The sequence below is a fragment of the Mustela nivalis genome, assembly GCF_964662115.1.
Source record: "Mustela nivalis genome assembly, chromosome: 1".
Lineage (NCBI taxonomy): Eukaryota > Metazoa > Chordata > Mammalia > Carnivora > Mustelidae > Mustela > Mustela nivalis.
In genome coordinates, this window is record NC_139020.1 from 211,480,598 (window position 1) to 211,508,272 (window position 27,675).

The 27,675-nt window shown below is 40.0% G+C and overlaps 1 protein-coding gene across 3 annotated transcripts in view; it reads right to left on the bottom strand.

Moving 5' to 3' along the window:
- LOC309847648 (adhesion G protein-coupled receptor E3-like) overlaps positions 1-27,675 on the bottom strand; it is a 59,676-nt gene that overhangs the window by 7,924 nt on the left and 24,077 nt on the right. For 2 of the 3 annotated variants that reach the window (XM_082698203.1, XM_082698204.1), the window contains 10 exons: positions 26,575-26,676; positions 24,641-24,815; positions 22,680-22,790; positions 21,100-21,293; positions 17,239-17,397; positions 14,912-15,106; positions 10,371-10,606; positions 8,052-8,118; positions 5,927-6,018; positions 2,527-2,707 (listed from right to left, as the gene is read on the bottom strand). In XM_082698203.1, coding sequence (XP_082554329.1) covers positions 2,527-2,707; positions 5,927-6,018; positions 8,052-8,118; positions 10,371-10,606; positions 14,912-15,106; positions 17,239-17,397; positions 21,100-21,293; positions 22,680-22,790; positions 24,641-24,815; positions 26,575-26,676 — 1,512 coding nt within the window. The remainder of the gene's footprint in view (positions 1-2,526; positions 2,708-5,926; positions 6,019-8,051; positions 8,119-10,370; positions 10,607-14,911; positions 15,107-17,238; positions 17,398-21,099; positions 21,294-22,679; positions 22,791-24,640; positions 24,816-26,574; positions 26,677-27,675) is intronic. The other variant, XM_082698205.1, reaches the window with a different exon arrangement.

Consider the following 27,675-nt stretch of genomic DNA (forward strand, 5'->3'; position numbering starts at 1 on the left):
AAGTTTGGTAAGTATTATAACTGTTGTATTTGTGTACTTTTTAAAAAAGATTTTATTTATTTATTTGACAGAGAGAGAGAGAGAGAGATCACAAGTAGGCAGAGAGGCAGGCAGAGAGAGGGGAAGCAGGCTCCCTGCTGAGAGGAGAACCCCCCGTGGGGCTCGATCCCAGGACCGTGACCTGAGATCATGACCTGAGCCGAAAGCAGAGGCTTTAACCCACTGAGCCACCCAGGCACCCCTATATTTGTGTACTTTTGCTGCTGTCTTATTTTTCCTGGTTTCTAAAGGGTTCAATTGTATTAAACGTTTTATTGTATTTTAAATTTAAGTTGCAATGAAATGATTGAGAAAAATTTACTTCATTTTGTTAACTAGCTACCATATAAATTTAATGATTGAACATTAATTGCATACATGTGGGGCACCTGGCTGGCTCAGTCTGTGGAACATGTGACTCTTGGTCTCAGGGTTATAAATTTGAGCCCCACACTGAGTGTAGAGATGACTTAAAGATAATTTTTTTTTTTTTGCTGAAAGTGACCTTTATTTTTATTTTTTTACTATGTTCAGTTAGCCAACATATAGGCCATCATCAGTTCTTGATGTAGTGTTCAATGACTCATCAGTTGCGTGTAACACCCAGTGCTCATCACAACATGTGACCTTAATATCCATCACGTGTTTAATAGCATTACATGTAGTACTTACTGTATTTTTTCATACCCATCATTCTACCAGCCAGTAAAACAGCCAATTAGTAAGTCCCAATGGCAATGATTGCAAAGTGAAATTGAAAATCTTGTAAAAATGAAATAAGTCAAGCAGAGAAAGACAATGATCATATGGTTTCACTTATTTGTGGAACATAAGGAATAGCATGGAGGAGAAGGAAGGGAAAAGTGAAGTGGGGGGAGTCGGAGGGGAAGACAAACCATGAGAGGCTATGGACTGAGGGGTTTAGAGGGGGTGGGGGTGGGAGGATGGGTTAGCCCAGAGATAGTTATTAAGGAGGGCAAGTATTGCATGGAGCACTGGGTGTTATATGCAAACAATGAATCTTGGAACACTACATCAAAAACTAATGATGTGGTCCATATACATTATGGAGTATTATGCCTCCATGAGAAAGGATGAATACCCAACTTTTGTAGCAACATGGACGGGACTGGAAGAGATTATGCTGAGTGAAATCAGTCAAGCAGAAAGAGTCAATTTTCATATGATTTCACTTATTTGTGAAGCATGACAAATAGCATGGAGGACATGGGGAGTTAGAGAGGAGAAGGGAGTTGGAGGAAATTGGAAGGGGAGGTGAACCATGAGAGACTATGGACTCTGAAAAACAATCTGAGGGGTTTGAAGTGTCGGGGGAGTGGGAGTGGAACCAGGTGGTGGGTATTATAGAGGGCACGGATTGCATGGAGCACTGGGTGTGGTGCAAAAATAATGAATACTGTTATGCTGAAAATAAATAAAAATAAATAAATTTTAAAAAACTAATGATGTACTTTATGGTTACTAATATAACATAATAAAAAAATTTAAAAATCCGTAAGCTCATGAAATCAGTGACTGTGATGTTGGAGAATTTTCAAAACACAATAGACCAGGGGCCAGCAACCTACGCCCCCAGGCCCAATATAGTCCATTACTTATTTGTGTAAATAAAGTTTTGCCTTGCCCATTCATTGACATACTGTCTATGGGCACTTTCATGGTACCAGAGCACAGGTGAATAGATACAACAGAAATCTTACAGCCTGCAAAGCCAAAAATATTTCCTGATACTTTAAGAAAAGTTTACCAACCCTTACAATAGACAAAAATCTTGCAAATTGGACCAGATAATTTAAAAAAGTGAAACTCTAAAAAGAATCACGACAAGATAGGCACACCCAAGAAAATGATTAAGCCATCAAAAGATTCAGAGGTCCTTGTAAAATTAACAAATTCCAAACTATTTGTGTGAAATTGCAGTTTATAAAAGTTGAGCATCACATAAAAATCATTCTATTATAGCTCCCACACCATAACGCATAACATCATGCCCCTTCAAAGTCAACATTTGATTCTTTTGTCATTCTAAGAATTAGCCCACGTTTACAATTACAAACTCAGTATTTAAATGTAATAACCCAGAATTGTTTTTGTAGCATAGGGATTTTTTGTAAAGTCCTATACGACGATTTCTCAGCATTTACTGTGTTTTCTCCATTTTTTTTTTTTTCCTCATTGTCAGATTCTTAACGTCTGATTGTGGGCCTTGTATGGCTCTACCCAGTTTCTGTTACTTCAATGCAGGTTCAAATGACTGGAAGCAAGAGACAGAAATCCTGGAAAGGTGGTCCCTGGGACAAAATTTAAGATGTGGAAGAAAGAGCCCCACCTCCCTCACCCTTCCACCCCCCAAACACACATACACAACCACTACCCAAGCAATGGAGAAGTCCAAGAGACAGAAAGTAGCAGTAGAACGTGGGAAACGCAGAGACAGTGGAATATGTGGAGGGCAGATTGGTTTACCTTGTGATTGAGAAGGCAGTAGACCAGGTAGATGTAGACGCCCTGTAGGACATTGATGATGGTGAAGGAATAGGCCATTACTGACCTGATGGGGTCCAGTACTCCTTCCACCAGAAAGAAGCCAAGGCCCCAAGAACAGCCCAAAATGAAAAGCTGAGCAATGGCTTTGAATGCCAGCATCCTGCCAAAACCAATACACAGCATGATGTTATTCATCTCAGCTCCATGGCTCACGGCAATGGTTTCTCTCACATACTGGGATGGTTTTACTCTTGCTTCAGGGCTTCAGGACTTAGAATGTCAGCCTGTTCAACATGATTACCCCTGGCAGGAGTGTTATAGAGACTGACTGGTATGTAATGCTAGTATAATATATTGTGAAGTGTTAAATATCACATGTAATTATTGATAGAAAGTAATACATTACAAATATGCAAAAAGTATACATTTTTGTTTGGTATAATGAAATAGCATATGTTCCAGTATTCATAATAGTAACATAATGGCATTTATTAGAATTATATACCATAAGTGTATTAACTATGTTTTTTATTTTCTGTAGTCTGTTGGTGTGACAACTGGAACCTTGCCGGACCCCCCCCCCCCACCCAGGGCCTGCCCCTCCTGGGGTTAGCCAATTCTTAGAGTGCACCTTTCAAATGCAAACCAACCAACCCAAAGCTCACACCCTCAACCACCTCCTTTATGGGTCTCTTACATTCCAGGCCACTATTCATCTGCCTTAATCACCCCAGGGCCAGGTACCAGACAACTGGGGAAAGTCCCTATGCCCAGAAACACACTGGCATTTTTCTTTTCTTTTTAAAAAATTTTATTTAAATTTAATTAACATAGAGTGTATTATTAGTTTCAGAGATAGAGTTCAGTGATTCATCAGTTGCATACAACACCCAGCGCTTATTACATCAAGTGCCCTTCTTAGTGCCCATCACCCAGTTACCCTATCCCCACAACCACCTCCCTTCCACAACCCTCAGTGTATTTTCCTATAGTCAAGAGTCTCTCAAATTTATAGGGAACAAGAAAAAAACCCAAACAGCCAGAGGAATGTTGAAAAAGAAAACCAAAGATGGTGGGATCACAATTCCAGACTTCAAGCTCTTACTACAAATCTGTCATCATCAAGACAGTGTGGTACTGGCACAAAAACAGACACATAGATCAATGGAAGAAAATAGAGAACCCAGAAATGGACCCTCAATTCTATGGTCAACTGATCTTTGACAAAGCAGGAAAGAACATCCAATGGCAAAAAGACAGTCTGTTCAACAAATGGTGTTGGGACAATTGGACAGCCATGTGCAGAAGAATGAAACTGGACCATTTCCTTACACCACACACAAAAATAGACTCAAAATGGATGGAAGACCTAAATTTGAGACAGGAATCCATCAAAATCTTAGAGGAGAACATAGGCAGCAACCTTTTCAATCTTGGCCACAGCAAGTTCTTGCTAGACATGTCTCCAAAGGCAAGGGAAACAAAAGCAAAAATGAACTATTGGGACTACATCAAGATAAAAGCTTTTGCATAGTAAAGGAAATAGTCAACAAAACCAAAACAACCTATAGAATGGGAAAAGATATTTGCAAATGTATTACCAGATAAAGGGTTAGTATCTAAGATTTATAAAGTACTTATCAATCTCAACACCCCAAAAACAAAGAATCTGGAAAAGAAATGGGCAGAAGACATGAATAGATACTTCTCCAAAGATGACATACAAATGGCCAACAGACACATGAAAAATTACTCCACATTACTCGGCATCAGGGTAATACAAGTCAAAACCACAATGAGATACCACCTCATACCAGTCAGAATGGCTAAAATTAACAAAGCAGGAAACAGCAATGTTGGTGAAGATGTGGAGAAAGGGGAACCCTCTTACACTGTTGGTGGGAATGCGAGCTGGTACAGCCACTATGGGAAGCAGTATGGAGGTTCCTCAAGAAGTTAAAAATACAGCTACCCTACAACCCAGCAATTGCAATACTAGGTATTTACCCAAAAGAAAAAAAAACACCATGATCTGAAGGGGGACCCGCACCCCAATGTTTATAGTAGCAATATCCACAATAACTCAACTATCTAGAGAGCCAAGATGTCCATTGACAGATGAATGGATAAAGAAGAGATGGTATATATGTATATACACACACACACACAATGGAATATTACCCAGCCATCAAAAAAGATGAAATCTTACCATTTACATGGATGTGGATGGAACTGGAGGGAATTATGCTGAGTGAAATAAGTCAATCAGAGAAAGACAATTATTATATGGTTTCACTCATATGTGGAATTTAAGAAACAAAACAGAGGATCATAGGGGAAGAATGGGAAAAATAGAATAAGATGACATCAGAGAGGGAGACAAACCGTGAGATTCTTAGCTCTAGGAAACAAACTGAGGGTTGCTGGAGGGGAGGTGGGTGGGGGGATGGGGTAACTGGGTGATGGGCATTAAGGAGGTACTTGATATAATGGGCACTTAGTAAACATTAAGTCATGCAATGGATGAATAACAACTCTACATTGAAAATTAATGCTACACTATATGTTAACTAATTGAATTTAAATAAAATAAATTTTAAAAGAGTCTCTTACTGGAATTTTTCAAACTAGTCGATCCTAAGCCTGTTTACCCTGCTATACCTCTTTCCCACAGACACCACAATAAAGGCACTTGCCTACAATTTCCCCTGTCCCCCGCCTGCTAGCCAACTCCGGTGTTTCCCCAGAAAATCCCCTTCTTGTGGCACAGCATGCCTTTCCTCTCAGGGTCTGTGAGTCTAACAAATTATCTTTTCAATGGCAGCTACCTCCTGATCTAGTGTTCTTATTATGTACCTAAATAACACCGTGCATAAAACAAGTTAATACAATAATATTAATTACAACCTATAATTCACAACATTAAGTACTGAAAAGGACTTCTTGTAGAAATACAACCCTATTAGAGATTCATGTGCTGGATAAACTTTGCTTTTTGCCTGGACCATATACATTCCCCCAAATTATAAATATAAGGGAAACTGCAAAGACATTATTCTCTTAATTCAGGGTTTCTTAACTTCACCACTACTGACATTTGGGTAGGTCACCTTTGTGTGTATATATGTGTATGTGGGGAGCTGTCAGGTGCGTCATAGGATGTCATAGGATGTCATGGCATCCCAGGTGGCTAACATCTAGATGCCAGTAGCAGCCTTCCCCTCTTCACCCTCCACCCCATCTTGCGACAACCAAAAATGTCTCCAGAAAATTACCCCTCATTTTAGAATCACTGCCCCCACTTTACACAGTGAAATATTCTGGAGGGGGAAAAGAAACCCAAACCTCTTTTGCATTTTCTGGCGCTGTGCCCACCTACCTTGTGTTGTGCATCCTGGATAATTCATTATTGAGGGAGCTAAGCTGGTTTTTTAAAATGCATAGGGTGGTCAGATAGAAGGAAAAATTGATCTGTGGAAATGACATGAAGGGCAGAGTTTAAAGTAGGCTAATATCTGATAATAAAATAAAAAAATGAGATTTAAAAAAGGAATTCATTCTTGAAACTTCTAAAATATGTTCAGGATTTCTGAAACTCTCTGGATATATGCCTCGATTATTTTCTATGATTATGTTGTTAGCCAACATATAGTACATCATTAGTTTTTGATGTTGTGTTCAACAGTCCATTAGTTGCATATGCCTTGATTTTTTAAAAAATTAGTCTTCTTTTTTTTTAAAAAAAAAGATTTTATTTATTTATTTGACAGGTAGAGATCACCAGCAGGTAGAGAGGCAGGCAGAGAGAGACAGGAGGAAGCAGGCTCCCTGCTGAGCAGAGAGCCCGATATGGGGCTCGATCCCAGGACCCTGAGATCATAACCTGAGCCGAAGGCAGAGGCTTAGCCCACTGAGCCACCCAGGTGCCCCTAGCCTCCATTTTTTCAGAGAAGCAATATATGTTCATTATCCAAAATTAGGAAAATGCAGAAAAACAGACAGAACTTACCTGAAATTCTGGTGAAGAAACTCATATGCAGAGATAAGCACTATTTCCATTTTGGTGCTTACCTTTTCCAAGGTTTGCTTCCCCCTCCCCCTATTGGCATGACCTTTTCATAACAAAATTTTAGGATCACTAAATGTTTTACACAATCATTAAAAAACACCCAAGATTGATGGTCAAATTGTATTTGCAAAAACACATTCTATTAATTCAGAGAGGAAATCTGATTGAGGCTTGTAGTCTAGTTGATGTGACTGTACCAATGTCATTTTTCTGGTTTTGGTATTTTACCATGATTATGTAAAATATTATCTTTGAGTAAAGCTGAGTGAAGGCTACTTGGAACTCTTTGAACTATTTTTGCAAGTTCTTGTGAATTTTAAGTTATTTGTAATGAAAAAGATAACTAGTGTTGGTGAACATGTGAGGAAATTGGGACACTTGCACACCTGTTGGTGGGAATGTAAGTTGGTACAGCTGCTGTAGACAACAGTATGGAGCTTCTTCAAAGTATTTAAAATATAACTGACTTGTGATCCAGCAATCCCACTTCTGGATATCTATCCTAAAGAATTGAGTTTGTGTTGGGATGAGCACTGGGTGTTATATGCAATGATGAATCATTGAACACTACATCTGAAACTAATAATGGACTATATGTTGGCTAACTGAATTTAGATAATAAAAAAGGAATTGAAGTTTAAATCTTGAAGAGATATCCATACTCCCATACTCCATGCGACATTATTCACAAAAGCCAAGATGCTTAAACAACCTAAGTATCCATTAAGAGAATGGGTAGAGTAGATTTGATAGCAATAGCTCATTGTGTAAATAGATGGACAGACACAGTGGAATATTGCTCGGCCCTAAAAAAGAAGAAGACCTTACACTATGTGGCCACACGGATGAACCTTTAGGACATGATGGTAGGTGAAATAAGCCAGTCACAGAAGGACTAATACGGCATGACTTCACTTACACGAGGTGTCCAAATAGTCAAACTCATAGAAACAGAGAGTAGGATGGTGGTGTTGGGGTCTGGGGCTGGAAAAGGGATATAAGGAATTATGATTCAGGAGGTATAATGTTCCAGTCATGCAAGCTGATTATGCTCTAGAACTCTGCTGTATGACGCCATCATGTCCATGTTTGACAATACTGCATTGAACCCCTAAAATTTTACTAAGAGGATACAGCTCATGTTAAATGATTTTATTATAATTTTTAAAAAGCTGATTGACAGTGACCACATAGTTTTTTAGAAAGCCAAATTATCAGTGATTCCGCTGAGGCAACATGTGATGTCTTCATCTCAGCTCAGATGTGACTCTTTCCACAAAGAGAAGGGTCCATACATAGTCTCTTAGTATGTTCTGTTCTAAGTCTAAAGACTCTAAAGAAAATTTAAATAGGTCTCTATCCAATGATTCCTTTGTCAAATCACAAAACACGGTATTTTCTATATCCAAAGTGACAACAAAAATTATACACCTACCAAAATAATAACAAAAACAGGTCCCATGAAGCTCCAAATAAATCTTCCATGGAAGTTGAGCCAGCAGCTGAAAAACAGAACAAACAACTTTCCAGATCTTCATAAAAAGAAACAAATGCATTTATTTATTTTTATTTTTTTAATTTTTAAAGTTTTTTTTTTTTTTTTTTTTTATTTACTTGACAGACAGAGATCACAAGTAGGCAGAGAGGCAGGCAGAGAGAGAGGAAGGAAAGCAGGCTCCTGCTGAACAAAGAGCCCGATGCGGGGCTCGATCCCAGAACCCTGGGATCATGACCCGAGCCGAAAGCAGAGGCTTAACCCACTGAGCCACCCAGGCGCCCCTAATTTTTAAAGTTTTTAAAAGTTAAAAAAATTATGAAGGATGGCACGTATTGCATAGAGCACTGGGATGTTATATGTAAACAATAAATCTTGGAACAGTACATCAAAAACTAGTGATGTACTGTAGGGTGACTAACGTAACATAATAAGATTAATAATAAAAATAAAAATTTTAAGAAAAAAAAATTTATTTCATTATGTTACGTTAGTCACCCTATAGTAACATCATTAGGTTTTTAGTCTGCATTTAAAAAAAACATCTTTCCTGGGCACCTGGGTGGCTCAGTCAGTTAGGCAGCTGCCTTTGGCTCAGGTCATGATCTCAGGGTCTTGGGCTCTAGTCCTGCTCAGCCCTCTAGTCCTGGGCTCTCTGCTCAGTGGGGAGTCTGCTTCTCCCTCTCCCTCTGCCTGCAGCTCCCCCTCCGTGTTCTCTCTCTCTTTCTCTCTCTCTCAGTGTCAAATAAATAAATAAGATCTTAAAAAAAAATCTTTCCCTAAACTGAAACATAGGGAGAAAAATGGGCACAGGAACTGGGTCAGGGCGAAATAATAATATGACCATGACAACCATAACATGTAGAAAAATTAACAATGATTAACATTCATGGAAAACTTATATTCTGGGTATAGTGGCCCAGACCATTCATTCAGTTAAGCATCGAGGACCCAGTGAATGCTGCCCCATCCTTCCACTATCAGAATTCAATTACAGACCCAGAGCGGTAGCTTTGAATAGACCAGAATTCCTCTGTCTTGGTACTACTGACATTTGGGGCCCATGGTCAACATGGGTTAACCCCCTGTGCACCACAAAACATTCAGTAGCATCTCTGGCCACCTCTCTCCCTCAAGTTGTGACAACAGAAAAGGTCTCCAGACACTGCTGAAAGTCCCTTGTGAGGGACAAAAATCACCCCTACCTAAGAACTGCTGGAATAGACCAATAGCAGAATAAACAGAGATTTGGCTTTTAGTAACAAAAATATTTAGTTTCAACTCGGATTTTCATTCATAAAGGACGGTACCCTTTCCTCAAGTTGTATTTCAAAAGTATGTTGTTTACTGCTTAGTTCAAAGGACACTTTTTTGTACGTTATTTCTTTTCCAAAATTATGTCCACCCTAAACCCACAATTGCCCACTTGTTCCTAAAAATAATTTTGCAAGTTAGATTATGAAAGAAGATAAATTTATAGGTGTGATAGAATAACTTGAGCTTCTCTCCACTCCAAAGGTGTCCAAGTCCCAAGGCCCAGAATTTGTGAATTGCTACTTTACAAAGCAAAAGGGACTTTGCAGATATAATTGAGTGTAAGTATCTTGGAATGGGGAGATAGATTACCCTGGATTACTTGAGTGGATCCCATGGAATCACATGTGTTCTTCGAAGTGGAAAGGAGAGACAGAAGAGAGTCAGAAGGAGATCCAAAGGTCAGAGAGGCGCAATGTTGCCAGCTCTGAAGACAGAGGAAGGGGGACATGAGCTGAGGAATATGGGTGGTCCCTGAAGGCTGGAAATGCCCCTCCAGGCCCAAGATGGAATGTACATGCTGATATCTTGTTTTTAGCTCAGTGAGACCCATGATAGACTTCTGACCTACAGAACTCTAAGATAACAAGATTGCGTGGTTTTAAGCCACCAAGTTTGAGCTAATTTGTTCAAACAGCACTGGGAAATAAACACAGTAAGACTTTTCAAAAATCAAGTAACATATGTCATAGGAAGTTTACCTCTTAGGGGTCCCTCTGACCACACTATTTCAAATATCACCTCACATATATTCTCATTTCTCTACTTTGCTTTCTGTGGTGGTAGCTATCACAGCCCAACATCATATTGCATGTCTATTTGCTTATTGTCTGCTTTGTTTCCTGGGGGGCCCACAGAGCCTTCAATAGCACAGGTAGTAGATGTTTAATACATTGAGTTCATATTTGTATTGTTACTTCCTCATAACAAAGACACTGTGCTTACTGAGTTTCTGTTCCATAACTGGTGTGTCCAAGCCCTGCAGACACAGCTACAATCACAGCTGGGATCCCGTAGCCAAAAGGATATATGAACCTCCTCTTGAATTTTCCTGCACTGATGTAGTTGGCCACCTTGAGGTTCTTGACAGTTAGGAAAAGCTGCAGCCCTTCAAGGAGCATCCAGGTGAAGGAGGCCAGGTAGAGGTAGTGTAGCACCCCAGCGATGATGGAGCACAGCACCTGGAGGGGAGACAGAAGTTGGGAGAACCTTAGGGGTACACAGAGAACAATGTTCACCATTCCTTGGAGCAAAGGGGATACAAGGTCAATGGAACACAGTCGTGCAGAGCAAGATGCTTGGGTTGAGTTCCTGTACTTCTCTGGGTTGACTCATGGCGGTAAACTCAAATAGCTGTGGAGGGCCAGGCAGGGAGCATGTATCTGTCAAGCAGGCAAGTGTTAGGGAAGAGGTAGTGGTTGGAAGTGTGCCACATGACCCTTCTGAAAAGCAGCAGTTGTTTTCAGCTCCAGCAATGGTTTCCATTCAAGAATGTGAGCCCAGGTTGATGCAAAAGTTGGGTATTCATCATTTCTGATGGCTGAGTAATAGGGCACGTATTGCACGGAGCACTGGTTGTTATATGTAAACAATGAACTTGGAACATCACATCAAAAACCAAAGATGTAAAAAAAAAAACAAAACAAAAAAAACAAAAAAAACAAAAACCAAAGATGTACTGCATGGTGACTATCATCATCATCATCATCATCATCATCATCATCACCATAATCAAAGAATGTGAGCCTAATATTGCCAGTGTTTCCTTTCTTTAAAACATATGCACACACACACCTGGAAATCAGGATTGTTAAGCAAAATCTCTCAGTTTTCAAATGTGGACAGTTAAAAAGAAAAAAAAAACTGTGGGAAAATACACAGTACATGACACAAAAGTTACCATCTTACCATTTATGAGTGCATGGTTCGTGGTCTAGTTCAATGCCTGTGAGTGTTAAGTACGTTCACCCTGTTGTGCAGCCGTCCCCACCATCCATCTCCAGAACTCTTCATTTTGCAAAACTGAAATCTGTCCCCTTGAAACACTGACCTTCCGACCCTCCCCCACCCCAGGTTCCCACCGTCGACCCTCTGTCTTTGGGAATATGTGTAAGTCTTTCAGGGATCCTCTGTGAGTGGAATCAGATAGGATGTGTCCTTTTGTGACTGGTTTATTTCATTAAGCACAATGTCCCCAAGGTCCATTCAGGTTGTAGCAAGTGTCAGTATGTCCTTCCCTTTTTAAGGCTGAATAATATTCCAACCTATGTATATACAGCACTTCTTGTACCTGCCGTCTGTCAAGACACACAGGTTGTTTTTACCTTTGGCTATTGTGAACAATGGTACCATGAACATGGTTGGGCAAATGTCTCTTTCAGAACTTATTTTCAAATTCTTTTTCTTTAATTATCTTAAAAAATTAAAAAAAATTTTTAAATTTATTTTTTATTTTCAGCATAACAGTATTCATCATTTTTGCACCATACCCAGTTCTCCATGAAATCTGTGCCCTCTATAATACCCACCACCTGGTACCCTGACCTCTCACCCCCAGCCCCTTCAAAACCCTCAGATTGTTTTTCAGAGTCCATAGTCTCTCATGGTTCACCTCCCCTTCCAACTTCCCTCAACTCCCTTCTCCTCTCTATCTCCCCATGTCCTCCATGCTATTTGTTATGCTCCACAAATAAGTGAAACCATATGATAATTGACTCTCTCTGCTTGCCTTATTTCACTCAGCATAATCTCTTCCAGTCCCGTCCATGTTGCTACAAAAGTTGGGTACTCATCCTTTCTGATGGAGGCATAATACTCCATAGTGTATATGGACCACATCTTCCTTATCCATTCATCCGTTGAAGGGCATCTTGGTTCTTTCCACAGTTTGGTGACCATGGCCATTGCTGCTATAAACATTGGGGGTACAGATGGCCTTTCTTTTAACTACATCTGTATCTTTGGGGTAAATACCCAGTAGTGCAATGGCAGGGTCATAGGGAAGCTCTATTTTTAATTTCTTGAGGAATCTCCACACTGTTCTCCAAAGAGGCTGCACCAACTTGCATTCCCACCAACAGTGTAAGAGGGTTCCCCTTTCTCCACATCCCTTCCAACACATGTTGTTTCCTGTCTTGCTAATTTTGGCCATTCTAACTGGTGTAAGGTGATATCTCAATGTAGTCTTAATTTGAATCTCCCTGATGGCTAGTGATGATGAACATTTTTTCATGTGTCTGATAGCCATTTGTATGTCTTCTTTAGAGAAGTGTCTTTTTTTTTAAATTTAATTTTATTTTTTCAGTGTTCCAAGATTCATTGTGTATGCACCACACCCAGTGCTCCATGCAATATGTGCCCTCCTTAATACCCACCACCAGGATTACCCAACCCCCCACCTCCCTCCCCTCCAAAACCCTCAGTTTGTTTCTCAAAGTCCACAGTCTCTCATGGTTCATCTCCCCCTCCGATTTCCCCCACTTCACTTTTCCTTTCCTTCTCCTAGTGTCCTCCATGTTATTCTTTATGCTCCACAAGTAAGTGAAACCATATGATAATTGACTTTCTCTGCTTGACTTATTTCACTCAGCATAATCTCCTCCAGTCCTGTCCAGGTTGATACAAAAGTTTTTAAAACATTGTTTTGTTTTTTTTTTTAAAGATTTTATTTATTTATTTGACAGAGAGAGATCACAAGTAGGCAGAGAGGCAGGCAGAGAGAGAGAGGAGGAAGCAGGCTCCCTGCTGAGCAGAGAGCCCAATGCGGGACTCGATCCCAGGACCCTGAGATCATGACCTGAGCCAAAGGCAGCGGCTTAACCCACTGAGCCACCCAGGCGCCCTAAAACATTGTTAAGTTTAAAAAAAATTTTGTATTGTTACATTAGTCACCATACAGTACCTCATTAGTTTTTGATGTAGTGTTCCATGAATCATTGTTTGCATATAACACCCAGCGCTCCTTCTTTGAGGTAAGTACCCAGATACTGGCAACTCTTTTTTAATTAAAAGCCACAAGAAAAAAAAAAAAAAAGCCACAAGCAGACTCAACAGAAAGGAACTGCTGACGGTTAGGTCTGGGAAACAATTTTTTTGACCTTTGGCTTAGATTCATCTCACTCATGCATAAAATACTATCGGAGAGAGCTGAGTATCCTATGTTCAACATTTTCATTTAGCAAAGTACTGAAAGGTGACCCAATGGCTTTAGAGGAACTATATTTTCACAAATATTCACAAAATAAACACTTCAGTGTCCTTCTTTGCTGAATAAGCTTGATATCTACAGATCTGCACAGTCTACCTTATGGCTAGGAGACACTCATGGGACTATCTGCATTTAAATTCATTAAAATTAAACAGAATTTAAGGGGTGCCGGGGTGACTCAGTCATTAAGTGTCTGCTTTTGGCTCAGGTCATGATCCCAGGGTCCTGGGATTGAGCCCCGTGTCAGGCTCTCTGCTTGGTGGGAAGCCTGCTTCTCTCTCTCCCATTCCCCCAGATTGTGTTCCCTCTCTCACTGTGTCTCTCTCTGTCAAATAAATAAATAAAATCTTTAAAAAAATTAAAACAGAATTGAAGAGTCAGTTCCTCAGTTACACTAGCCAAAGTCAAGTGCTTAATAGCCACATATGGCCAGTCACTCCCATATTGAAGAGTTCATATATAGAATATTTTTTATCTTAATAGGAGGTTCTGCTACAAAGTGCAGATCTAGACCTGTGTGCCCTGAATTAAGTGAAGGACAGTCAGGTTCTTAACTAAAACCTCATAAAACCTATTATACGATATTAGGCAAGTCACTTCCTCTACTCATGCTTTAGGTTTGCCAAGTTAAAATAAATTAATTTTGATATGCAACTTTCACCATTTATTTTTTTTAAAAAGATTTTATTTATTTATTTGTCAGAGAGAGAGAGAGAGTGAGCACAGGCAGACAGAGTAGCAGGCAGAGGCAGAGGGAGAAGCAAGCTCCCCACTGAGCAAAGAGCCCAATGTGGGACTCAATCCCAGGATGCTGGGATCATGACCTGAGCTGAAGGCTCAACCAACTGAGCCACCCAGGCGTTTTTTAAAGAGATTTATATATTTATTTGAGAGAAAGGGGAGAGGGACAGAGGAAGCAGAAGAGGGGAAGCAGACTCCCCACGGAGTGAGAGTGATGCGGGGCTCAATTTCATGACGCTGAGGTCATGCCTTGAGCCAAAACCAAGAGTTGAACACTCAACTGACTGAACCACCCAGGCACCCCGACTTTTACCATTTCATAGCCAGGGAGCTCCCTTCTAATATTCATTCCCAGTGACCAACTATTGATAGCACTAAGGTGAGCAGCCATTGGCAATGGCGGTTGAACTGTCCATCCAAATTTTTGGACCTTCCTTCCCTTTTCCTACATCTAGCTACCCTTCCTTGGGCTTCAAGAGCATAGCAGCAAACCACTGGAAATGTTCACAGAAAAGTGAGTCTCAGCTAATTCTCCTACCTTGGACTTTGTCCGCTCAATGCCAGTGAGGAAGAGCAGGTGAGCCAGGAAGAGGCAGATGGAGAGTTGCAGGTGGAGGGAGGTGCTGATGTTCTGGATGGTTCGGCACAGGAGGAAGGTGAGGGCTGCCAGGAAGAGGCACAGCAGAGAGAGGCTCAACCCCACATATGTGATCATGGTCAGTACAGGATCCACCTATGAGCCGCAAAAGAAGAAATCCATTAGAGTTTCCAGTTATGTTGTAATGTGCCTGATCGGTGTCCCAGGTCTGTCCCTCAAACAAATGACTTTAGCTCTCTGAGATCTGGTGTCCCCATATTTAAAATGGAGGTAGTATTACAGGCTGAATTGTGTTCCCCACCCACAAATTAATATGTAAAAGTACTGATCCCAAGGACCTCTGAATCTGACTGTATTTGGAGACAGGGTTAACTGAGTTACATGATGTCATTAGGGTGGGCCCTGATCCAGTAAGACTGGTGCCCTTATAAGAAATTTGGAAACAGACAGGTAGAGAGGGAGGACCTGTGAAGACACAGGGTGATGGAAGCCAAGGAGAGATGCCTCAGGAAAAAAACAATCCTGCCAGTATCTTGAATTTGGACTTCCAGATTCTAGATCTGTAATAAAATAAGTTTCTGTTGTTTAAGCCACCCAGACTGTGAAACTTTGTCATCACAGTCCTGGCAAGTTAATAGAGGCATTAAGAGCATTTTCACACAGGACTGTTGGAAAACTGAAACCACCAAACTGGCATGGCCCATAGAAATATCACAGTTGCATCATTCACAATAGCCAAGATATGGAATCAACCTATGAGATATGGTTGAGATATGTCTCACCCATTGATGGATGGATGAGTAAAGACACTGAGGTATATGCATTACATTACTAGAGTGGAGTATTACTCAGCATTAATAAAGAAGGTAATCCTGCTATTTGCGACAACGTGGAAGAATCCTGACAACATCAGGCCAAATGAAGCAAGCCAGACACAGGAAAACCAATATTGTATGATCTCACATATATGCAGACTCCAAAATAGTCTAATTCACAGAAGCAGAGAGTAGAATGTCGGTTGCCAGAGGCTGGGAGTAGGGGAAAATGAGGAGTTGTGGCCAAGTGGCATCAAGCTTCAGTTATGAAAGCTCACTGAGTTCTGGGGATCCAATGCACAGCATGGTATCAACAGATAACAATGCTGTATTGTGTACTTGAAATTTGCTAAGAAGGTAGATCTTAAACCTTCTCATCACAGACACACATGACAGGACACCTATATAGAGGTGATGGGTAAGTTATGTATCGTGACCATGAAGATCTTGTCATAATGCATACACATATACTAAAACATCACATTGTTCACCTTAAATATATACAATTTTTACATATCAAGGAAATCTCAATAAAGTGGTTTTTTTCAAAAAACATATATCCTATGAGGTAATTTTACATATTCTGGTAGCTCCATTAAAAATGTAAAAGGAGACATAAAATAATTTACTACTATGTTTCCTTTTTTTCAAGAGATTTTATTTATTTATTTGAGAGAGAGATTGAGAGAGCATGAGAGGGGCGAGGGTCAGAGGGAGAAGCAGACTCCCTGCTGAGCAGGGAGCCCAACTTGGGACTCAATCCTGGGGCTCCAGGATCATGACCTGAGCCAAAGGCAGTTGCTTAACCTACTGAGCCACCCAGGAACTCTAGTACCTTTTCTTTAACCCAATAGGTTCCAAATATTAGTTCAATGTATGATCAATGTAAAGGTAAAGAGCTATTCAGGAGATGTTTGACATTCTTTCCCTCTGTGTTGAGGGAGCACAGAGTTGTCCCTATTGTCACTTCCCCATATCAGAGAGAGAAGTTTGTAACATACAATACAATTCATTTATTCTGAGGTTCATTACTTACTATGTCCCCATTCACAGAAGCATGGGGTATCTTCCACACACTTAGTGGTCCTAGATGCTCAAGGAATATTTGTCTAGGGAATGAATCCCCTTGTAAAATTCAGGCCCCTGACCCCACACCGGGTTTTCAGAATCCAAATTTCTTGGAAATGGAGCCAAGAATCTGCATTATAAATAAACACCCCACCCTATGGTTCTTAGGAACAGGAAACTGTGAGAAGCACTTAATGGCTAACACTTCCAGGTGAACATTCTAGTGATTTCCACTGAAAATGTTGACAGCCTTTCATGAATAGAGGGCTTGCTTTAAAACTGCTCTCCATTCAATGTCAGAATGCATTCAATCTTCTTTTTACTAGAACTTGATAATGTTCCACTTCAATGAAAGGTAAGTTTATTTACAAAAGTAGAGATTACCTTTAATTTGGCAGTTGCCACAAGGATGGCAAAGCTGGAGAGGTGGTTGCAGCTGCAAAGAGTTTGATTTTCATCTGAAGAAATGACTTGACAGCCTTCATTAGACCAAGACGACCCTTGCCAGTAGACACAGATGGAGTGCTCATTTTCTCTCTTCATCTGGAGAATAACAACATTACCTTAGCCCAGTCATAGAATAACTAACATTTACTGATTGTTGTTCATATTTCAAAATATATTAGGCATTTTGTGTCTATTATCTCATTTACTTGTTACAAAATCCTTGTAAGGTAGGTATTCATATATTCTTTTTACACACGGGGAAACTGACAGTTGGAATCTGGTGATAATTGAGATGGGATTCCAGTCCTGGAGTTCTGACTTCAGAGCTCTAAGTCTTAACCATCCTACCTACTGTCTCTCTCATTTGTAAGGTAAATGAGGAGAGGAGAGAAAAAGGAGATCATTTTTGATGTCAAGGCAATGTGATTTCCTGAAGAAGAGAAAATATCTGTTGAATTCCTAACTAGTGGTTCTTTTCTCCCTTGAAATTGTCCTTGTCACCAACAGAGACAACACTGACAGATATCTACACATGTAGGCACCAATCTCTAGACTCAGCATGGAATAACTCGATTAACCTCCACAGCAGCTTATGGTGTAGGTTCTGTTACTGTCCCAGATGCATGCGCTGGGGCATACCCCAAAATACAGTACATGCACAAAAGTGTTGGTTCACTGTTCTGTGATTTGACACAGAAAAGGACTTGCTCATTGAAGCTGCTACAAGTGAACAACTTAGGTATAATGGGCCCCAGTGGGAGGTATAAATGGGTCAGAATGCTTTCACATGGCCACTCAATCATGCCCAAAGTTTGATTATATGAAGGAGACAAAAACCTGTTTCTTTCCTTAATCCAGGTTTAAGGCTGTTTGTAAAAAAAAAAAAAAATCCTGTGTTCAGCCAAGAGCTGGGAAAAGGGGGAAATGGTGTCTGAATATTGCTTATTTGATATTTAGAGGTTTTAAATATTTCCTTTGACAGGGAATAAAAGGCAGTAAAAAATATTCTGAGTGCTCACCACTTCCTGTGTTCTGAAATTCCCATGTAATTGCATTTAAAAAAAATCAACAAAGGCTGAGCCTAGAAAGTAATGGTATCTAATGCTTTGGAATTCTTACAATGTGTCAGATTTTTTTTTTTTAAAGATTTTACTTATTTATTTGACAGACAGATCACAAGTAGGCAGAGAGGCAGGCAGAATGAGAGAGGAGGAAGCAGGCTCCCTACTGAGCAGACAGCCTGATGTGGGGATTGATCCCCGGACCCTGAGATCATGACCTGAGCCATAGGCAGAGGCTTTAACCCACTGAGCCACGCAGGCACCCCTATGTGTCAGATTTTTAAATAAAGGTTTTATTATGGTAAAAATTGCATAATATAAAAATTTCTCACCCTAGCCATTTTTGAGTGGACAGCACCATAATGTTAAATAAATTCACATTTTTGTGCAACCCATCTCCAGAACTTTCTTTAAAAATTGTCAGAGAGAGAGAGAGAGAGAGAGAGCACAAGCAGAAGGAGAACAGGCTCCAAACTGAGCAAGGAGCCCAATGTAGGACTTGATCCCAGAACCCTGAGATCATGACCTGAGCAGAAGGCTGACACTTAATCAAATGAGCCACCCAGGTGTCCTGTCCACGACTTTTTTTTATTTTGTAAAACGGAAACACTGCCCATTAAAAAAATAACTCCCATTTCTCTCTCTGCAACTCCTGGCAAACATTCTTCGATTTTCTGTTTCTATGAATCTGAATACTCTGGGGACCTTATACAAAATGGAAGATTACAATATTTTTCTTTCTGTGTTTGGTGTATTTCACTTAACAAAATGTCCTCAAGGTTTATCCCTGTTGTAACATATATCAAAATTGTATTTCTTTATTTTTCAAGTTTTTATTTAAATTCTAATTATTTAATGTATATGGTAAAATTGATTTCAGGTGTAGAATTTAGTTATTTATCACTTACATATAACACCCAGTGCTCATTTTTTTAAAAAAGCTAAACACTATTCGATATTATTTCATACAGTAATACTAGGTTCAAGCATTTGAGGAACAACCATACTATCTTCCATAGTGGATGCACCATTTAATATTCCTACCAACAGTTCACAATGGTTCCAATTTCTCTCCCTCTTTATCTTATTTTGTTTTGTTTTTATAGTAGCCATACTAATGGATATGAAGTGATATGTTATTGCGGTTTTGATTTACATTTACCTAATAGTTAGTGACTTCCAGCATCTTTGCATATGCTTCTTGAACATGTGTATATCATCTTTTGAGAAATGTGTTCAGATCCTTTCTCTATCTCTCTCTCTCTTTTAAATTGTGGTATTTTGTTGCTATTGTTGACTTGTAGACCTTCTTTATGTATTCTGGGTACTAATCCTTTAGCAGGTATTTTCTCCCATTCCGTGGGTTAGCTTTTCACTCCATTGACTGTGTCCTTTGATGCACATAAGTTTTTAGTTTGTCTATTTCTACTTTTGTTGCTTGTTCTTTTGGTGTCGTAGCTGAGAAATTCTTGCCAAATTTAAGTAATGAAGCTTTTCAACTATGTTTTCTTCTAGAAGTTTGATAGTTCTAGGTCTTACATTTATGTCTTTGATCCATCTTGTGTTCATGTTATGTATGGTATAAGAGTCAATTTGCTCTTTAGCACACAGATATACAATTTTCTCAGCACCATTTGTTGATGTGAGGCACTATTTTAAGGGCTTTATACATGTGGACTCATTTATCCCACACAACAAGAAGGCACATTACTATTACCAGTAGCAGAGCCTCAGCATCTGGACCGTGCTCAGCACAGAAGGCTGGGTAATTTGCCTAACTAGTGAGTGGGAAGGGAGCGGGGACTTGAACCCAGTTTGTTCAGCAGCAACTCTCCGTGTACTGGTTTAAGAAATGTCCATCAATTATTTGGCACTCCCTTCAAAATGTCAAGTCTAACTCCACTTCCTTGGGAGTAGTCTCTCTTGGAGGACTCATGGAAGCCAACTGCCATGCCATGAGAACAGTGAAGCAGCTCTCAGAGAGCCCCACGTGGCAAAAAAAAAAAAAAAAAAAAAAAAAAACAAGCCTCTTGCCACCAGCCACAGGGTGGATCTACCTTTAAAACTAACCCTTTAGCCTCAGTGAAGTCTGCTGGTGACAACATCCAGCCACCATCTTGACAGAAAACTTTTGAGAAACCTTGAGCTAGAGCCATCCAACAAAGCTACACCCAGATTCCTGACCTAAAGAAACAAAGTGAGATAATACATTCATATCACTTTAAGTTGCCAAGTTCTGGGGTAATTGTTTACACAGCAAACAACCCCTTTGAAGAAGACAAATCAATTTTAATTTTGGCAAAGTTCTAAAACCTTAAAAACTTTTCTATTGGAATGTGCCTGGTATGTGCCTCGTTACAGCCATTAGGAAGCACTCCAAAAACCCTAAGGACTACCACTCATCTCACATGCTGGTCTGGATTGGTGCCTTCTTAAACCCTGACCAGTTTTATTTGGACCGGTTTGACAAGTCAGACATGTCCAGAGTCTTGGGGGAGAGTTGAGAGGCTGATTCTGAAGTCATCTCCTCAATACAGTTCAGGGATACCCCAGTTTCTCAGGAAGCCATATCACACCCTTGGTTTATTTTGGACTTTCCAACACCACGTCTCCCAGATGAGTGAGATTCGATTTCATTTTTACAGACTTTCAACCTGTGAATTCATCAGCATGGAAACATTCCCATTTAATTATGAAATCCCTGCACATGTAGTAGAGTTACCTGGTTCTCACATACCTTTTCATGCTGAAATGTGAAATTAACCGACACGGGGAGTGAGATGTTCTTTCTGGATCCCACTGTACCACTCACTACCTTGGAGTTCAGGTAGAAATTATGCAATTTTTCCTTTGTCCTTGGATTTTCCTCAGATGTAAAACTCTCACCGATGATGGAACCAATAGAAGCATAAGATATAAATGCGACAATATCTGGGATGAAGAAGAAAACCCCACCTAGTTTCAGGGATGGCCATTTGGGGGCAATGTAATCTGTCTTAACTTTCACAGATCATTGGAAAAAATGATTTTAGTTCTCATTTATTGAGCCTTTACTGTGGGACAATGTGCTGAGTCATTCACATAAGTCATAATCATTTTCTTTTTAACAGATTTTAAATTTTAAATAGAAATTTCTTCATGACTACCACTTTTGCTAGGGAATGTTTTCTTTGGCATTTTACAGTTAAGGAAAAGATTACAGATATTTAATAACCAACTTTAGGTTGGAGCTAGGAAAATGTGAAGTCATTATTATATTCCCCCCAAATTCCAATGCAAATCAATGATTGATGGAAGGAATCAAGGAAGAGGGGAAAGAAGGCAGGCCGTTTAATCGATGGGTGAGTGAGTGAGTAGATGGATGGAAGAATGGATGGATGGATGGACGGATGGATGGACGCATGCATGCATGCTTGCATGGATAGAAGGATGAATGGATGGGTGGGTGAAAGGAAAGATGGTAGATTGTATGGATGTATGGATGAATGGGTGGATGAATGGGTGGATTTAGAGAAGGAAGAAAGGGAGAAAAGGGAAGGGAAAGAAAATGGGCTGGAAGCAGAAAGGGGGGAAGAACAAAGGAAAGAGAGAAGGGGAGAAGAAGGCAAGAGATGAAAGGGAGAGCAAGGAAGTGAAAGAGGAAGAAAAAGACTATTAGCAGGTTAAGTTTGCAGGAGGGAAGGGTCACATGAAAAACAGTAAAGGAAAAATCTTAAAGGTGATTAAATTTAGACTTTGCACAGTTTTTAAAATGAGCTAGACAAATATGAAATCAGTATGTCATGCACCAGAAACTAATGTTATATGTCAATTATATCTCAAGTAAAAATCTTTTAAAAATTTAAAACTTAAAGCAAAAAAATATAAATGAATAAAAATAAACACAAATATTCAGAAACTTTAAAAAGAGAGAAAGAGCTGAAAGGCTGATTGGTTTCCTCCAGGAAATGGGGAGCCACTCATTGTCCATTTGCAAGGGAAATGGTTGCTGGTTCAAGGAAACCAGCCTAAAGCATTGCAGAGGGTGGAGGTGATTTAAGCACGGAAAAGACAGGGGAAGCCATTAAAAAATCTCAACTCCAATCCTGCTCCAACACATCTAAGGTAAACAAAATAGGATTCTTTTCTTTTTCTTTTTTCTGGCTGTAAGAATCCAATGTGAATTTCCCAGACTCTGGCTTTATCAGTGTCATTCATGGAACTTACTCAAGTAACAATAAAAGGCTTCTATGAACTGTTTTATTGGAGCAACACGGAATTCCATTGGGAAAATTCTTGGACTGATAGTCTAAGTTCTAGGGCCACCATATAGAGTACCTCCCAAGATTTCTTTCTCAGTGGTGCTGCAGTGGATATCCATGGTCTGCTTTTCTGCCTTCAAACTGAGTGTCTTCAGACTGCAGTTCTCAACCCTTTGTGTGTTGATGGCTAAAAAACAGAGAATGTTTGGTCAACAACAACATTCACTTGCCCTCCTGCTCCAATGTGATAATCCTCTGCCCTGGACACCAAAAAGAAAAGCCCACACACTCCTGAACTGATAACTCTTGATTAGTGTGGAAAAGAAATGGCCAAACTATGGGCACTTAGCCAAAATCAAAAAGTGAACTAGGAATTAATCAGGCACCTTCACTGTTTTTTCTTTATCATTATTGGAATAAAATACACATAACATAAATTTTACCATTTTAACTGTGGTTAGGCATACAGTTCAGTGGTGTTAAGCACAATCACACCCTCACCATCCCTTTCTAGAACTTTTTCATCTTCCCAGATTGAAACATGAACTCCTCATGCTTTCACCCACCCCTGGCTCTGACCATCTGCTTCTTGTCTCCATGGATGGGACTCCTCTAGGGACTTCCTATGAGTGGGATAATAGAGAATCTGTTCTTTTGTGTCTGGCTTATTTCACTGAGCATAACGTTCTCATGGGTCATTCCTGTTGTAGCGGGTGTTAGAATGCCCTTCCTCTAAGACTGAATAATAACTATGTTGTCTGGATACACCACATTTTATCTAGTCATCTATGAATGGTCACGTGAGTTGCATCCACCTGTTAGCTACTGTGAATAAAGCTGCTGTGAACACGGATATATGAATATCTCTTTGAGTTTCTGCTTTCAGTTCTTTGGGGGTACACACCCAGACGTGGAATTGCTGATTCATATAGTAATTCTATGTTTAATTTTTTGAGGAACCACCAAGAAATTCCACATCGTTGTACCATTTTACATTCCCACCAGCTGTGCATAAGGTCTCCATTTTCTCTCTATCCTCACCAATGCTTGTTATTTTCTGGTTTTTGTTAATAGCCCTCCAAGTGGATGTGAGGTATTACTGTTTGCTCTTCAACCCAGCACTGCCTCACAGGCCAGGAAGGAAGGTAGGAGAGAAAGAACCGTTTCCAAATCAGCAATAGAACTGAACTGAATCCTGTCAATAACCGTGTGAGCTTGGAAATAAATTCTCCCTTGTTCAAGCCTTTAGATGAGACTCCTGCCCTAGCCAACACCTTCACTGCAGTCTTGGAAGACCCGCCCAAGCAGAGTTTTCAGCTAAGCCATGCCCTGACTCCTGACCCATGGAAGCAATGAATTATAGATGTGATCGCTTGTTATGCCACAATCACTTAATAATACGCTAACCTAGAGTAGGTTTCTCTGAATCCGCAGGATTATAGGTATACTATGAATATATATAGGAAGCTATGAATAATATATGTGATCACTTGTTATGCAGCAATCACTAAATAATACGCTAACCTAGAGTAGGTTTCTCTGAATCTGCAGGATTATAGGTATACAGGATTAAAGTGTATACTTTCTTCTACTTGCTGATCTGTAATTCTGTGAATGTTTATAAGAAATAGAGAGGTATGTCCAATCCAAAATGAAAACCACACCCTATTCATTTCCTCTGTCAGTACTTTATGAAATCGGCTACCTGCAAACTTTTGATGGTGGGTCCATGTAGGAAAAAAACCAATCCATGAAATGCAAAATTACACCAGGCAGTGCACACTGACTGTGTACTGGTTGAGAGAAGACTGTGGACTCAGACTTGGGTGCAGAATCTGACTCTGGACTCTTACACCATTTAGGATGCCAGGAACTCAGGCACATTTTCTGGGGCTCAGCCCCCTTATTATAAGATAGAAGTAACCCACTTACCCCAGCACTACTAGGAGGATTTTGTGAGGTGATACACAAACTCGGTAGAACAGAGCCTGGCACCAGGGAAGGGGAGCTGTGCTTACCATCCTTGTGATTCCTTACCCATAAAAGGCCCTTCCTCCTCCTGTGTTTCCTTTGGATTTCTGGACGCAGCGGCAAGGACGGCCGCTTCTATACTCTGCAGGTAGGTTGTCACTAGCCTTGCTTTCTGTTTTTGATTTCCAGGGGTTATTTGGGAAGTGAGGTTTGTGAGAAAATGGTAAGAGTTTCCGATGTCCTGTTAGAAACAAGGCTTGTTAGATGAATGGGAGGCTTTGCAAGACCAACATCCTTTAATTGAACAAATTCAAGCTTGTGTTTGGGCCAGATAAATCTACCAATAGCCCTGAGCCCAGGATCTGGCACTGTAAAAGCAAAAGCATGCTGGTTTAATACTTACTCCCTAATAAAACCATTTTCCTTCTCTTAGACTTTATTGGTGCATTTTTCTATGTTGGGAGAAGACTTTGGTTTTCATTGCCTTTCCACAACATTTTGCCATGTGATAAATTCAAAATTAAAATTAAAATTGACAAGAAGCCCAAAAGAGGAGGTATGTACTCTCATTGACAGAGGTCCAAAGGACCTTAAATTTTTCCTGGGAACATCCCACAACCTTGTATGCACAGACTCCAAAGGAACTGTGTGAAATGAGATTTCCTGAATTGGCAAATGCTGGTTGAGCCCAATCCTGAGAATCTTCACATGTGTCATATCCTGAGAAGATAAGTCTCAGTAGACTCAGCTCCTTAGTATGTCTTTCAATACTTTCCAGTATTATAGTAGTGTTTGGTTTTGATTTGGTTAAGTATCCATCTGCATTGGTCAAAGATTCTAAAGTTGCATTTATATAGGATGAGTCTCAACCTCTCATGTACAGTATGATGGCTTTAGTTAAAAATACTATATAATAGGGATGCCTGGTTGGCTCAGTTGGTTAGACATCTGCCTTTGGCTCAGGTCATGATCCCAGTGTCCTGGGATTAAGAGTCCTGCATCAGGCTCCTTGCTCAGTGAGGAGCCTCCTTCTCCCAATGCCTGCCACTCCCCCTGCTTGTTCTCTCTCTCTCTGACCAAAAATAAATAAATAAAATCTTTTAAAAAAGAATACTATATAATATACTGTACATTTGCTAAGAGCTTTCAGGAATGCTCACCATACACACACAAAGGTAAATGTGAGGAAATGGATATGCTAATTAGCTTGACTGTAGTAATCATTTCATTACATATATGTATATCAAAATATCATCATGTACTCCTTGGATATATAAAATTGTTATTAAAATACATTTTTTATTATGTTCAGTTAGCCAACATATACTACCTCATTAGTTTTTGATGTAGTGTTCAATAACTCATTAATTGCATGTAACACCCAGTGCTCATCACAGCACATGCCCTCCTTAATAAAAACTCATAGAGATGAGTTTTTTAGAGCAGTTTTAGGGCAGCAAAACTATTCTGTTTGATACTATAATGGTGGACACCTGTCATTATACATTTGATAAAACTCACAGAATGGGCAGCATGAAGTATGACGCCTAATGTCAACAACTCTGGCCTTGGGGTGACATTGACATGACATTGTAGGTTCAGAAAAGCACCATCTGGTGCCAGATGCCAGGGCAGGCTGTGCATATGAAGGGGGCGAGAATATAGGGAACTGTCTATTTCTGCTCAACATTGCTGTGAATCTAAAACTGCTCTGAAAGACGCCAGATAAATCTACCAATAGCCCTGAGCCCAGGATCTGGCACTGTAAAAGCAAAAGCATGCTGGTTTAATACTTACTCCCTAATAAAACCATTTTCCTTCTCTTAGACTTTATTGGTGCATTTTAGTTTACTTTTTTTTTTTTTCTGATTCAATTTTATTTTATTTTTTCAGTGTCCCAAGATTCATTGTATACACACCATACAAGTCTACTTAAAAGGGAGGTGGTGGTGGAGAAGGCATCCACCTGCACCTGGAGCCAAAGGAAAAGAAGCTCAGACCTGTAGGGACAGAGTAGTTCTTCTCTCTCCACAGCCGCGGGACAGCTTTGCAAAACTGGTGCAGATCTCTCTGCTGTTGTCCATAGAACTGCTCGAATTTAACTAAGAGAAAAGAAGCAAAGAAGGATTTGTTATTTTTCCTTTAATCAGTTTGGGCTGGTTGTCTAGTAGTTTTGATAGATGAGCCCCAATTTCATATATCATTTTTTCCCTAATTTTTAAAATTTAAATTCAATTGTGTATTGAAATTCAATAATGTACTGTTATTTCCCCCCCCCCCCCAGAGGTAGAGGTCTGTGATTCTTCAGTCTTATATAATATCCAGTGTTCACTACATCACATGCCCTCCTTAGTGAACATCACCCAGTTACCCCATATACTCCCCTCCCCTCCCCTCAAGCAGCCTTCAGTTTGTTTCCTATGGTTGAGAGTCTCTTATGGTTTGTCTGCCTCTCTGATTTCTTCTTGTTTTATTTTTCCTCTCTTTCTCTATGATCCTCTGCTTTGCCAAACATACTTTAAAACTGGTTGCTAAAACAGTTTTGGCATCAACAAGACCTGTGACCTTGAAAAAGTCACTTAAATCTCTCTGGGCCTCAGGGTCCCTAATTAAAAACAAAGGAGCTCAGAATATATGGTCTGTAGGTACTAAAAGTCTTTGATTAATTATATTGGGAGACCAACTATGCACACTGGCCAATTCAGCTAACCTTTTTTTTTTTTCTTAAAGATTTTATTTATTTATTTGACAGACAGAAATCACAAGTAGGCAGAGGCAGGCAGAGAGAGAGAGGAAGGGAAGCAGGCTCCCTGCTGAGCAGAGAGCTCCAGGTGGGGCTTGATCCCAGGACCCTGGGATCATGACCTGAGCTGAAGGCAGAGGCTTTAACCCACTGAGCCACCCAGGCACCCCTCAACAAACATTTTTTTCTTTAACAATTCCATTGAGATATAATTCACCCATAAGACTCATCCATTTAAAGTATATAATTCAATGGCTTTTAGTATATTCACAGATTTGTACAACCATCACCTCAACCACAATAAAGTTTAGAGCATTTTCAACACTCTCCCTTAAAATCTGCATTCTTGAGCCATCAC